Source organism: Callorhinus ursinus, unplaced genomic scaffold (genome assembly GCF_003265705.2).
Source record: "Callorhinus ursinus isolate GAN/ISIS: 27379988/994484 unplaced genomic scaffold, GSC_fseal_2.0 scaffold4, whole genome shotgun sequence".
NCBI classification, from domain to species: domain Eukaryota; kingdom Metazoa; phylum Chordata; class Mammalia; order Carnivora; family Otariidae; genus Callorhinus; species Callorhinus ursinus.
In genome coordinates this window covers 152,261,991-152,277,561 of record NW_027397066.1, presented here as the reverse complement: position 1 = coordinate 152,277,561, position 15,571 = coordinate 152,261,991, and the positions used below count along the sequence as shown (strand labels likewise).

General features: G+C 36.8%; 1 protein-coding gene across 1 annotated transcript in view; it reads right to left on the bottom strand.

The window, feature by feature from the left end:
- KIF13B (kinesin family member 13B) overlaps positions 1 to 15,571 on the bottom strand; it is a 197,595-nt gene that overhangs the window by 173,191 nt on the left and 8,833 nt on the right. Inside the window, exon 2 of the mRNA XM_073892528.1 lies at positions 8,153 to 8,246. Coding sequence (XP_073748629.1) covers positions 8,153 to 8,246 — 94 coding nt within the window. The remainder of the gene's footprint in view (positions 1 to 8,152; positions 8,247 to 15,571) is intronic.

Sequence of the window (15,571 nt, the reverse complement as noted above, 5' to 3'; positions counted from 1 at the left end):
CGAACCTCCAAAGGACTGACTGTGCTTTGCTCATGTTAAGTAATAATGACTAAACTGATGTCTAGTATAAAATCAGAAGGAATAAAAAGAATTTTAATGAACTTACTGACCAGTACTGGTTGAGATCAACATCTCAGATATTATTCTCACTAGGCTGGCAGTTATCAGCTTCACACATATCAATTAAACTGTAGGTTAAACATGACCAAATGGGAAAAAGAGGGAAGCACCATAGCTTTACTATAAAACAGAAAAACTCAGCGTATCTGTGCCATTTATGGCTAATTCCATCCATGTTGAAGAGACGTTCCTACATGTACGAAAGAACAGGCCATCTCACAAAATACCAAAGAAATCCGTGTTCAGATTCATTAAGATCCTAAAGTCTAACTCTCAAATGTTTTCTACTTCAGAAAATTCTCACCTTAAAATCTTACAGTTGGTGGGGCAGGGTAAAAAAGAATTGTAAGAGAAACTCTCAATATATTAATTCTTATACTGTTAGCACACACACACTCACACACGACAGAAAACACAGGACTAAAGAGGAAAGTGGATTAACGGGCCTAGAGACTGAACAATGCAATTTTTCCTGAGAATTTCCTTCCCTTTTAGGTTTCAGTTCTGGCGTTTAAAGCAGCCACCTCTGAAAGCGCATAGCTCATTGATCCATAGTCTCCTCAAAGAGTTGGAGGTACACTAAAACAATTTCACTGCTGCTCTTGCTTGGAAGTCACTACAAACAACAGATGAGGAAGGAAAAGTTTTTGTGTTGGTTTGGTTTTTTCAGAAGGAAAAAAAGAGGAATAGAGTATTTGATAAGATACCAACATTTAGCTTTCCTCCCCAGATGAACTTAGGATTTTTTTAGCTCCTATTAACACTCTTTTTTTTTTTTTTGCTTTTGCTTTTAAAAATCAGGCATTAGGCAGCTTTTCCTGCCCATGGGTCCTGTCCCCATGCTTTAAACAAATAAACAAATAAATTAAATAAATAAATATCAGACATTATACTGTATAAGTAGTCAATCTTTGAGTCACATATCTGACCTTTTACTAGAAAAAGGCACTTGCATACACCTAATGGTGTGCAAACAATTTACAAATATATATATGTGTGTATACACACACACACACACATATATAGAAAATATAAATACAAGGGAAAGATAAAAAACCAACTTCAGGAAAGTGGGTAACTGTGACGAAGAGGAAAGGGGTTAAAGTTGGAAGTTCACAGAAGGCTTAAATTGTATTGGTAAAGGTTTGTTAACCTGATCAATTAACATAAAAGTGTTTAGGTTAAAACAAAGTGTTTTACTCTTTAAACCTTCTTGTATAGTTACTTTTTAAAATCTGCTCGATTTTTAAAAACCTGTCAAGAAGTACGGCTCAGCAGAAAAGTATACTAGAACCTGGGGTTCCAAATCAGCAGCCAAGGGCTGAATCTGGCCAAGACCTGTTTTGTTTGGACAGCACAATGTTTTGTTTTGCTTTTTAACTGTAATTTGAATGCCTTCGGGCAGGGTATGCATTCTCCAATTAGCCGGAGTCACCACCATTTTCCTTTTCAGTAAATGAGAGTTCTTTAAAAGCTTAAGAAATTGGAATCCTCATACACTGCTGGTAGGAATGTAAAATGGTACAGCTGCTTTGGGAAAGTCTGGCAGCTCCTCAAAATGTTAAGCATGGAGTTACTATATGACCCAGTAATTCCGCTTCGAGATATCTACCTAAGGGGAATGAAAACATATGTCCACACAAAGACTTGTACACAAATGTTCACAGAGACATTACTCATAATAGCCAAAAAGTGGGGAAAAAAACAAATATCCATCAACTGATGAATGGATTAAACCTAACAAAATACAACGAAGTATAATTCCACCATAAAAGGAATGAAGTACTGATAAATGCTACTTGGATAAACCTCAAACACATTATGCTAAGTAAAAGAAGCCAATCACAGAAGACCATGTATTGTATTATTTCCTTTATATTAAATGTCCAAAATTGGCAAATCTCAAATCTATAGAGACAGAAAGCTGAGTAATAGAATGATTAAAATGTCATAAAATTGGATCATGATGCTAGTTGCACAAATCTAAATATAATAAAAGCCACTGAAATGTTCACTTTAAGGGGGTGAATTATATAGCATATTTATTACACTTCAATAAAGTAGTTTAAAAATAAGTAAACTAAAGACATCCATCCAATTCTTACAGTTTGTGAATTAATGCCTAAATCTGATTCTTAATTTGTCATGTGGTAAGACAACACGGTTTTCGAGGTAAGAACTATTTTCAGAATAATATCGATATTTGCCTTTTTCACTGTGCTGATACTAGCCCTCCAGGTGCAAAAACAATGGCAGGTAAAAGAACTGGCACTTTTGGCACAATGACACTAAAGTCTACTAGTTACTAGTAGTCATTACATTCTTCTTTGCCACACACCCAGAGCCAAAAAAAAAAAGTCTTTTCTCACTTCAGGATGTCCTCGATAAGGAGGAAAAATTATGAATTTTATTCAATCGCAACTCTTGAGTACACATCTTTTTAAAATTACATGTGACAGGGGTGTCTGGGTGGCTCAGTCAGTTAAGCATTGACTCTTGGTTTCAGCTCAGGCCATGGTCTCAGGGTCCTGAGATTAAGCCCCGCAACCAATGGGTTCCTAGCTCAGCATGAAGTCAGCTTGGGATTCTCTTCCCTCTCCCTCAGCCCCTCCCCCTGCTCACTGGCTCCCTCTCTCACTCTTGCTTTCTCTAAAAAAAAGAAATAAAATATTTTATAAATAAATAAATAAATAAAATCGCATGTGATAAAAATGGGAAGTAGCTATGAAGCACCTCTGCTGCATACCAAAATATAAAATGTGTGATTCCATGAGTCCTGGGCCAAACTAGTCACCTTTTTAATAGAACACCATTTTTACTAGAAATAACTGTCAGTTCCTATGGGAAAATTCATTCCCATTTCCAAATTCCCTATATGTAACTTTTATAACACAACTGTTTCATAAAGTGGAAGCTGCCACTCTCCATGGGAAATCACACCTTACTCCCTTTTAAAATACTATTAGTATTTAAAAAAGAAAAAAGAAAAAAAACAATATTAGTATTTCAATTAACTTGAGCCAGCGTTAGCAAGAAAGGCATTTTGGTAGGCAGGAATAAGGCAAAAGATAGAAGATAAACCTTAGCCTAAGAATCTATTTTGCCTTATTATGGTGACAGGCTAGCTAGCCTTAACATTTATTACAGGATAAAAGTTCAACAAGTTTTAAGAGTTTCAGTTTTGTTTTAATTCAAACAAAATAAGGCTTAAAGATTTATTTAGCTATTTTAAAAGGGGACTGTTCTGGGGGTGCCCAGCCGGCTCAGTCAGATGCAAGTGTATCAGTCTCTAGCGTTTGACTAAAGTGCTATAAAATAGACTTCGTCCTTAATCTTTTCCGTATTTGATAAAACGTCCCTTTGTTCTTACCCTATGCTACATCAATGTTTTGACCTGGTTTCCCAAGTAAGTTGATATTTTATTCACTGTAAACATCAAATTAGGGGTCAAGCTCTCTAACACATGGCACGTTACTCCCAAAGAGCCCCATCAACTGGGGCAAACTAGATAAAATTAAGTTTCTGACTTTGCAAAGCTGAAATTTTTACAGAACTAAATTTTTTTTAATTTTTTTTAATTTTTTATTTTTGAGAGAGTACATGTGTGAGTGGGGGGACGGCTGGGGAGGAGGGGTAAAGGGAGAGGGAATCTTAAGCAGGCTCCGCACTTAGCGCAGAGCCCAACACGGGGCTCAATCTCACGACCTGAGATCACCACCAGAGCCGAAGAAATCAAGAGTTGGACACCCAACCAACTGGGCCACCCAGGCACCCCTAGAACTAGACAGTTTCTTGATAAGCATGTATACTCTAGTATTGAACTGAATACATTTTGGTTTAAAAAATTTTACTTCCTGGGGCACCTGGGTGGCTCAGTCCTTAAGCGTCTGCCTTCGGCTCAGGTCATGATCCTAGGGTCCTGGGATGGAGCCCCACATCAGGTTCCCTGCTCCGGGAAGCCTGCTTCTCCCTTGCCCACTCCCCCTGTTTGTGTTCCCTCTCTTGCTGTCTCTCTGTCAAATAAGTAAATAAAATCTTTAAAAAAATTTTTTACTTCCTTTCTGAAGTTGTATTATAGCTCACCAAACATCATAAATGCAGCCCATAATAACAGTAACAGTAATATTTAAAGTAACAGCTAACATTTATATAAGGTTTACTGTATACCAGGCACTGCCATTTTACATATTTTAAATTGTTTTAATTGTCATAACAACCTACTGAAAGGTACTATTATAATCTCCACTTTACCAATGAATAAACTGAGGCAGAGGACCATTAAGTAACCTGCTCCACAGCACACATGGTAAGTGGTGAAGGTGACATTCAATCCAGGATTTCTGGCTCCAAAGTCAGCATTCTTAATCTCTTAGCCTCGTGTTATAATTTTCTGAATTTTAAGCATCTTATTTTTCAGAGCGGTTTTGAAATCCCATATATAGCACAGCAGGAAATGTTTCCCAAATCTCCATGATTAAGCTGTTACACTAGAAACGGTTTACCCATTCATTTAACCAGGGTTTCTATTAGTTTTAATAAGCACAAACATCAAATCGTGAAACTGCCAGAAGTTAATACAAAATTAATCAGAAAAATTACAAATCATTATTTTAAAAGTATGTATGTCCACTTTCAAAGTATACTAACTTGAGTTGTTAAATATACATATAAAATTAGTCATGATTTTAGAGTAATAGAATTGGATACTATTCTAAAAGCAAGAATTTTATAGCTTTTAAAGAAAAAATTTGAGCCTTTCTGACTACTAATTTAAATGGACTCAAATCACTTACATGTTAACTTTAAATTCCTAACTCTCTAGTTACAAATATAGCTCCTATAAAACCATAACTTGTTTATGGATTAATCATTCTACAAACTAGACTGTAATTAACTTCATATCACATAAAATAGGTTTTAATTTATGTTTTCTTCCAATTTTTCTTCACATTTAATGAGGTCAACATGTACTGCTAGACTGTTACATTCCAAAATTTCTATTTTTGTTTTCACCTTGATAGTATGTTGAAAGAAAAAGCACTTTTCAGGGAGCCTGGGTGGCTCAGTCAGTTGGGCATCTGCCTTTGGCTCAGGTCACGATCTCAGGGTCCTGGGATCGAGCCCCACGTCCGTCTGGGCTCTCTACTCAGTGGGGAGTCTGCTTCTCCCTCTCCCTCTGCCCCTCTCTCTGCTCCTTCTTTCTCTCAAATAAATCAATAAAATTAAAAAGAAAAGGAAAGAAAAAGGACTTCTCAAAAGGCAATCTTTTATTATACTAACAATGTTCTTTTCCTTTTTTTAAGTTTACTTATATTTTTTAGTAACCTCTACACCCAACATGGGGCTTGAACTCACGACCCAGAGACCAAGAGTCACATGCCCTTCCGAATGAGCCAGGCAGGTGCCCCAGCAATGTTCTCAGTTCTTATCTACGTGCCACTTACAGGAGTTATGTTCAACTTATGAAAAATTATCAAGCTATATATACTTCACCCTATAAAAGCTGTTTTTTAAAAATCTGTGCTTAACTTTACTTCATCAAAAACCATTACATACCAACCTTATTGGAAGTTGGCATTTTTTAAAGTTTTTTATCGAACAATCCTCTATAGCACTGAGTGATATTCAATTTGTATCTGCAGCATATGTAAAAAAGAGCCATCCAAGATATTCTAGAAGAGCTATTTAATCCTTTCACAAACCCTTGAGATTTAAAGACCTCAAAAGGAAAGAAAGTATCTTTTTTCAGCTTTTATATTGTCATTTTATTCTCACAACAACTTTATCAGGTGGATACTATTACACACTTGTGGCAGACTGTGTTTTCCAAAGGCAGCAACAATAACACACATCTCCTCCCAAAGGCTTTTATGTGACACTAATGTTCCTCCATTAAAGGATGAGTCTGTACTTCCTCTTCTGGAAATTGTTTAGAGCTTTAGATCAGCCTTGAGTAAGAGAATGTGACAGAAGATACTGTGTGACTCCCAAGGTTAGGACATAAAAGGCTATGCTACCTCCACTCGGCTTTGTCGCTCTCTCAGGACACTCGCCCTTGGAACGTGACACCAGATTGTGAGCAGGTATTCTGCCTACCGCCCCAGCTACCTCTCCAGCCAGCAGGCAGCATCAACCACCAGATCTGGGTGACAGAGCCATCTCCAGATGATTCCAATCCCCAGCCTTCAAGTCTTCCAGCTATGCCCTGGACAGAATGACGGAGAGACAAGCCATCCCTGCTGAGCCCTGTCTGAATTCCTGACCCACAGAAACCATGAGCTAATAAATGATTACTGTTGCCTTGAGCCACTAAGCTTTTAAAGATAATTGGTTATACAGCAATAGAAAATTTAGAAAACTAAAACACTTTATAAATAAGGAACACAGGTAGGTAACCACACTACCAAGTGGCAAAGCCAGAATTTAAATCCAAGTTCGTCTACAGATAAAGCCTACACTCTTTCTACCATAGGATATTGCCTCCAAGTTTGTTCAGAGGTAACCACATTTCCAAATAAAGCAACAATCTCCAGAATTCAAATTCTAAGAACAATAAACAGCCTCCCATATTAATGATTTCAGTTAATACTCAGAACAACAGATCAATCAATGAGCAGGCTCAAAATCCTAGCATCATTTTTGACACATCTATACCCTTTACACCCTAATAACATCATATCTGATAGTACCCATATCCTAGTGATACTTATGAAATAGCTCTATATCAAAGACAATAAGCCTGAACAATTACAGAGCACTTTACAAAACACTTTAACAATCACTAATTTGATCTTCAGAAAACACTTCTATGAGATTGGTAAGGCATACAACATACAGATAAGACTGAAAAAAGTTAAAAATAACTAGTTACTAGTTTAGAAGCTACTAGTTAAAAACAACATAGTTAAGTTGTTTAAGATTTTCTGACTCCAAGTCAGAAATGCCCTTTCAACTCAATGACTCAACCTGAAAGAACATTTATGGAGTGCCTTCTGTATGTATTTCCATACACAACATTGTCTCTACAAGTTTAAGTATCTACTTCCAGCAAAGCACCAAGGACGGTACTGTCTCTCTAATTTGTGTAATTTACTTCCAGGGTCAGTAGAAAAACATCTCTGAAATCAAGCTGATCTCTATGGAAAGCCAGTTTTTCCCCACTTGCAACCATTCTCTACACGGCCAACTGACAACCTTTCCTAATACACCCCCTTAACCACAATATTAAAAAACTGTCAAAGATGACATCTTACCCATAAAAATACAGGTCAAATTTTCTTATTGGCTTTCAAGGTCTTCTGTAATCTGAACCTAGCTTGTTTGATTAAATTAACTTCCCCATACTTGCTGAGAAAAACCAAATGAATCTCTTGCTTCTTCCCCAAATTTGCTTTCTTTACACTTTCTGGCCCTTGCTTTTGTTCATACTATCATCCAAATCCAGAAGCGATTCATCTTCAACCCCTGACAGAGAGTCTCTTCCCTTCAAGACCTTAAAATCCACTGAAGAGCTACAAGTAGCAATCCAAAACAAGGTATATTAATTCAGTTAGGTGATTCAGATTACAGTTTACAAGGATTTAGAGGAAAGGAGTCACTGAAGGATGCAGGAATGCCTTGAGGAAGAAGTAGCACCTGAAATGGGCTCTAACTGACAGGATTCAACGTGGCAGAAGTAAAAACAATCCAAGCTGAGGAACAACCTAAAGGTCTTCTCTTCTACCCAACCTCTTCCCATTTACATCCTACTAATCTTGTAGCTGGTACTGTCTCCTTCAAGACGGCTTCCTCAGTTACTCCACCTTCTGCCCTAAAGCTCTCTTTGAGCTTCTGATACAACTGCTATCTACAACACTCATTCTGGCACTTAGTCATTCCATATTATAGACCTCGCCTCTTTGATTAGACAGCTATGTGTCTCTACACAGTAATGAAGCATTTGTTATTTGCTGAGCTGAACTCAGCTCAGCAGCCATTGTTGCTTTCAGTCATTTAAAAAATCCACTGAACATAACACTGTTTCTTAACTTACCGGGCATCTCCTTTGGAAAGATTAGTATTTACAGGACTAAGTATAACCTTGTTTGCATCTACATCCACCACACATTTGGTATGCAAGTCAATTTCTGTGGATAAAAAAGAGAGAAAGAAAAAAAAAACAGAGAAAATGGTCATTTTTAATTAATTTATTTCAGAAAAATCATTTGGCAAAAATACAACACTCTTTCATGATAAAAACACCCAAAAAACTAGGAATAGAAGGGAACTTCTCAACCTGATAAAGGACATCTATAAAAACCTGCAGCTAATGTCATGCTTAGTGGTTTACCTTAGAGACTTACCCTCGAACATCAGGAATAAGACAAGGAAGTTTTATGACTACAATTTCTATTCAACATTGTTCTAGAAGTTCTGGTCAGGGCAGTTAGGTAAGATAAACAAAAGGGATCCAGATTGAAAAGAAAGAAGTAAAACTATCTCTATTTACAATGATATCATCTTGTACATAGAAAATCCTAAGGAATCCATTTAAAACTATTAGAATAAACAAGTCTTGCAAAGTTGTAGGATATAAGATCAACATACACAAATCGGTTGTGCTTCTATACATCAGCAATAAAAAATTCAGAAATGGAGTTAAGAAAACAATTTATAATAGCATCAAAAAGACTCAACTACAGGGCGCCTGGGTGGCTCAGGTGGTTAAGCGTCTGCCTTCGGCTCAGGTCATGATCCCAGGGTCCTGGGATCGAGTCCCGCATCGGGCTCCTTGCTCAGCAGGGAGTCTGCTTCTCCCTCTCCCTCTGCCTCTCCCCCTGCTTGTTCTCTCTCTGTCTCTCCCGCAAATGAATAAATAAAAAAAATCTTAAAAAAAAAAAGACTCAACTACTTAGAAATAAATTTAAAAGAAGTACAAAACTTGTACAATGAAAATTCCAAAACACTGTTGAAAGAAATTCAAGACTTAAATAAATGGAAAGTTATTTTACATTCATGAATTGAAAGACTTAATACTATTAAGATAGCAATACACCCAAACTGGTCTACAAGATTCAAGGTAATCCCTATCAAAATCCCAGGATAGTTTTTTTTTTTTTTTTTGTAACCAAGCTGATCCTAAATCTATATAGAAATGCATGAGACCTGGAACGGACAAATATTCTTGAAAAAGAACAAAGTAGAAAGAACACACTCACCAATGTCAAACTTAACTACAAAGCTACATAATCAAGGTGGTGCTACACTACTATAAGGACAGAAGGACAGGCATATAGAACAAGGGCACAGACAGTCCTGAAATATACTGTCATATTTATGGCCAACAATTCTGACAAGACAACCCAGTGGGAAAACTACAGTCTTCTCAGAAAATGGTGGTGAGACAACTGGATATCCACACGCAAAGAGAATGAACACCATGCATAAAAACTGATTCCAAAAGATCACAAACATAAATGTGTAAGAGCTAAAACTATAAAACTCTTAGAAGAAGACATAAGGGTAAACTCACATGATGTTGGGTTAGGTAATGGTTTCTTAGACACTAAAAGCACAAGCAACAACAAAAAAAAATAGATAAATTGGACAGCATCAAAGTGAAAAACTTCTGTACTTCAAAGGATGCTGTTAAGAGAGTAAAAAGACAACCCACAGAATCAAACAAATTCGTAAATAATTTGTAAATTATATATCTAATAAGGGACTTGTATCAGAAAACATAAAGAACTCTTAAAACTCAATAATAAAAAGACAATGCAATTTTTAAATGGGCAATGGATCTGAATAGACATCTCTCCAAAAAAAAAGATACAAAAATGGCCAATAAGCAGAAGAGATGCTCAAAATCATTACACATTGGGAAGTGTAAATCAGAAATACAATGAGATACCTCTTCACACACTAGCGTAATGATAGTCAAAAAGACAGATAATAACAAGTGTTAGGGAGGATGTGGAGAAATTGGAAACTTCATACATTATTGATGGGAAGATAAAATGGTGTAGTTACTTTGGAAAACAGTCCGGCAGTTCCTCAAAAAGTTACACAGACAGCTGGCATATGACCTGTCAATTCCACTCCTAGATATATATTATATATGAGATATTATATCATCTATTATATTGTAGTATATATTATAGTATATTATATTATTAGAAGTGACAACCTAGGTCCACACAAAAGCTTGTGCATAAATGTTCATAATGCTAGTATTTGGCTATTCATAACAGCCAAAAAGTGGAACAATCCAAATGTCCATCAATTAATGAATGGATAAATTTAGTATATCCATAAAATGGAACATTATTTGGCAATTAAAAGGAATAAGGTACTGACATATACTACAACATAAATGAAGCTTGTGCGAAGTGAAAGAAGCCAGTTACAAAATACCACATTATATGATTCTACTCTACTCAGAATAGGCAAACAGAGACAGAAAATAGCCAAGTTACTGCCTACGGCTGGGGAGTGACTGCTAATGGGTATGGTGTTTTGTTTATTTTTAATTGAGGTATAATTGACACACAACATTATGAGTTTCGGGTGTACAACATGATTCCCTATTTGTATATATTGCAAAATGCTCACCACATAAGGCTAATTAACATCTGTCACCATACATAATTACAAAAAATTTTTTCCATTATGAGAACTTTTAACATCTACTCCCTTATCAACCTTCAAATATGCAATATGGTATCACTAACTATGGTCACCATGTGGTTACATGGGTATAGTTTTCTTTCGGGGTATGAAGGTGTACTAAAATTGATTATGCTGATAACTGCACAATTATGTGAGCATGATAAAAATCACTGAAATGGTTGAATTGTATGATATGTGAATTATCTCAATAAAGCTATTTTTTCTTTTTTTCAACAAAGCTATTTTTTTGAAGTATAGGCCATGGCATATTTATGTTTTCATATTTTTATATTCTTTTTTCTTAAGATTTATTTATTAGAAAGAGAGTGTGAGTGGGGGTGGTAGCGGGAGAGGGAAAAAGAATCTCAAGCAGACTCTGCAATGAGCGCAGAGCCGCATGTGAGGCTTGATCTCATGACGTGAGATTATGACCTGAGCCAAAACAAAGAGTAGGATGCTCAACTGATTGAGCCACTCAGGCACCCTTCATATTTTTATATTCTTACATTTTCTGACCCAAATTATGAAACTGTTTGCCTTATCTCCATTACCAAAAGATAAGTTCTAAGGAAAGGAGTTGTTTTTTTTTTTTAATTTATTTATTTATTTGACAGGGAGAGACACAGCCAGAGAGGGAACACAAGCAGGGGCAGTGGGAGAGGGAGAAGCAGGCTTCCCGCCGAGCAGGGAGCCCGATGTGGGACTCGATCCCAGGACCCTGGGATCATGACCTGAGCCGAAGGCAGACGCTTAACAACTGAGCCACCCAGGCGCCCTAAGGAAAGGAATTGTACTACACTGGAGCTATTTTGTATTTCCCAAAGAACCTTGGCCAAATGTCAATGTCATATTCATTACAACTTAAGAGTATTTCCACTGCCAGGAAAGGTCACTTCTTTTTTTTTTTTTTCATCTTAACTTACATAACTGAGACAAATACAAAAAAACAAAAACAAAAATTTCCCTCCCTGTACCTGCCACAACTTTTCTTATATTGGTTTTTCTACAACTGTTCTCAAAGATACATTCTAGAAGTACAAAAAACTTAGCGGTCTCTCTTTTAGCCAACATACTTTTCAGGCAAAGAAAACTGAAAAGAAAACTATTGAGCTATGTTTTACCTAGGCGTAGATGACTAATCCCAAAGCAGCAAATGTTCTACTGTGGTCAACTAGCACTAAAGTCTATAGGCCCAGAGCTCAAGAAAGTCTGCAATCACCATACTTTGTTAATACTACTCCTTAATGGTTTCTGACCATATGGTATTGGCGGGCCCCTTACAGTCAAATCTGTATTATACACAAATGTATTATCAACTCTCCGGAAATTGTATTGTGTGACTCAAAATCTACTATCTCACCACCCACCACAAAGTTAGTTATTAGTGTCTTGCAAGAACGTTTGGTCTGAGCAAAGGAGCTGCATGTATAGTTCTGTATGCTGATGTACACATTAGAATGCATGCCTGAAAAACTGTAAATCAAGTATTTTCTAAGTACTCTGCCTTCATTTCAAATGATCTTGAATTGAGAAGGGATCCAAACATTTTCCTTCAATATTTGTATGCTTTTTCCCTATCCTCTTCACGGCTCCTCCCTTCCCTGTCTCATAACTTCATTAGATAGAACTAATAATTTGGAAGCATTAAATGGCACGATAAAGGAACCAATCCTAGGAAAATCCTATACAATACACAGAATCACCTAATAACTAATATATTCAACCTAAATTCATTTTGTCCTAAAGACCCCAACAGTTACAAATGTCCCTACATCTAATACCCATTAAAGGTGGCCTTTAAAATATAAAAGTGATCTTCACTTTCAGTAGCTCCATTTTTATCAACAAAATTCCCACTCTGATTCTGTTGACTGATGGACAGATACTAAGACAAGGTTGTTTTGAATATGGATGGAACATCCAGGACACACACACCCAAGCAAATAAAAGCAGGGAGATTTGAAGACAGTTTAAGGGTCAGATATATGGAAAAACATTTAATATAAATGCTACAGCTAGTGTACCATCAAATGTTACTAGTTGGTTGAATTCAATTATATTGTAACAGGGACGCCTGGCTGGCTCAGTCAGTAGAACATGCAACTCTTCATCTCAGGAATTGTGAGTTCAAGCCCCATGCTGGGGGTAGAGATTACCTAAAAATAAAATCTTTAAAAAAAAATTACATTGCAATAAGATTCTAAATATGACACTTTCTCCATTTAAAACTTCTTGCTCAGAGCGCCTGGGTGGCTCACTCCTTAAGCATTTGCCTTCGGTTCAGGTCATGATCCCGGGGTCCTGGGATCGAGCCCCGCATCTGGCTCCCTGCTCCATGGGAAGCCTGCTTCTCCCTCTCCCACTCCCCCTGCTTGTGTTCCCTCTCTTGCTGTATCTCTCTCTGTCAAATAAATATATAAAATCTTTCAAAAATAAAGAAAGAAAGAAAGAAAATAAAACTTCTTGCTCTACACTGCTTAGAAAGCAAGCAGTAATTAAATAACAGTAACAAATTTAGGCCTTAAATTTAATCTGAATTTTAAAAACTAAAAAAAAAATTTTTTTTAAAGTTGTATTTATTTGTCAGAGAGAGAGAGAGCACAAGCAGAGGGAGCGGCAGGCAGAAGGAAAGCAGGCAGAGGGAGAAGCAGGCTCCCCACTAAGCAAGGAGCCCAATGTGTGACTCGATCCTAGGACCCTGGGACCATGACCTGAGCAGAAGGCAGATGCTTAACCAACTGAGGCACCCAGGCATCCCAAAAAACAAACAAAAAAAATTTTTTTAAACACCTACCAAAAATCCAAAAGGTAAACAGCTTCCTTTTAATTTGGAACAATACTTAGATTAAAAAGATAAGGACCTAGCTGCTATAAGCTGCCTTTACAGAATCAGCATTAAAGTATACCCATGTTCATAGCAGTATTCACAAAAGCCAAAAGCTGGAAACAATCCAAGCATCCATCGACGAATGAATGGAAAAACAAAAATGTGGTATATAATTCAATGGAATATTATTCAACCCTAAAAAGGAATGAAATTCTGCTAAAATGTGGATGAGCCTTGACATTATGCCAAGTAAGATAGCTGGACAAATACTATATGATTCCACCTATATGAGGTACCTAGAGTAGTCAAATTCATAGAGATAGAAAGTAAGATGGTAGATGCCAGGAGCCGGGCTTAAGGCACAACAGGGGAGTTTCATGGATACAGAGTTAAAGTTTTACAAGATAAAAACGTTCTAGACGTGGAGAGTGGTGATGGTTACACAACAACTTAATGTCACTAAACTGTACATTTAAAAATGGTTTAATGGGCGCCTGGGTGGCTCAGTCGTTAAGACGTCTGCCTTCGGCTCGGGTGAGGATCCCGGGGTCCTGGGATCGAGCCCCGCATCGGGCTCCCTGCTCAGCAGGAAGCCTGCTTCTCCCTCTCCCCCTGCTTGTGTTCCCTCTCTCGCTACCTCTCTCCGTGTGTCAAATAAAATAAAATCTTTAAAAAAATAAAAATGGTTTAAGATGGTAAATTTTATGTTATATATACCTTACCACAATAAAAAAAAAAGCACTAAATGCTCACCATTATTATAATAAGTAACACATGGACAACAGTTTATTCCTAGGGAAGCCTATAGTAATGAGATTGGGATTTAAGTAGTACTATGTCTGAAAACCAATAAAAAATCAGAGTGATCCTAAAGTTAAGTAATACTATAAGTTTATATCATGACTAATGAAGCTCTATCATATTGAGAACCATGAATGCTTTGATGTATCCATGAGTCCTTAGAAAAAAGAAAGAAATTTACTCCACTAACATTAAAGATCCCATATTATTTCCCGAACACGATCCTTTTCTAGATCAAGTTCCTCAAGATGAATATTAAAATATTAACAGCTGACAATTCAGCTTACTCAGCCAGCAAATTAGTCACCCTGTAAAAGTGAACAATAATTTGAAACAAGTCTTCCTTCAATGCATAAATCAGCTATGGCTCATTCCTCAATGACATCATAGTGAAAGATGGGCAGGGTTTGGGACACTCCCTTTACATAACTCATATTCCATCTGAGGAAATGCATCATTCTCAGTGTGAAGAAAGTAAGTCTGAGTTGCCCATGTAGTAATCTGTTTTCTATTTCTCCAGAAAATTACTAAGAATTTTCAAACCAAATATACTACTCAGAAATATAAATGTACCTCCCTTTACCTACTGGTGACATTCCTAAAAAGCTCACTGTAACTTTCTCTTCACTTGATCTTAGCCAAAAGGTTGTGAATAAATTCAACAGTCAATTGATTTTCAACAAGAGTGCCAAGACATTCCAATGGGGAAAGTATAGTCATTTCAACAAATGGTGCTGGGACAACTGGGTATCCACGTGCAATAGAAAGAAATTGAACCTCTACCTCACATCACATTCAAAAATTAACTCCAAATGGATCAAAGACCTAAATATAAAGTATAAAACTATAAAACTCTTAGAAGAAAATACAGGCATAAATCCACATAACCTTGAGTTAGGTCATGATCCCTTACATATGACATCAAAAGCACAACCAACAAAAGATAAATTGGACCAGATCAAAATGAAAAACTTTTGTGCTGCAGGGGTGCCTAGCTGGCTCAGCTGGTGGAGCATGCAACTCCTGATCTCGGGGTTGTGAGTTTGAGCCCCACATTGGGTGCAGAGATTACTTAAATATAAAATCTTTAAAACAAACAAACAAAAAAAACACTTTTGTGCTTTAAAAGATACCAATAACAGAATGAAAAGGCAACCCACAACAATCAAGAAAATA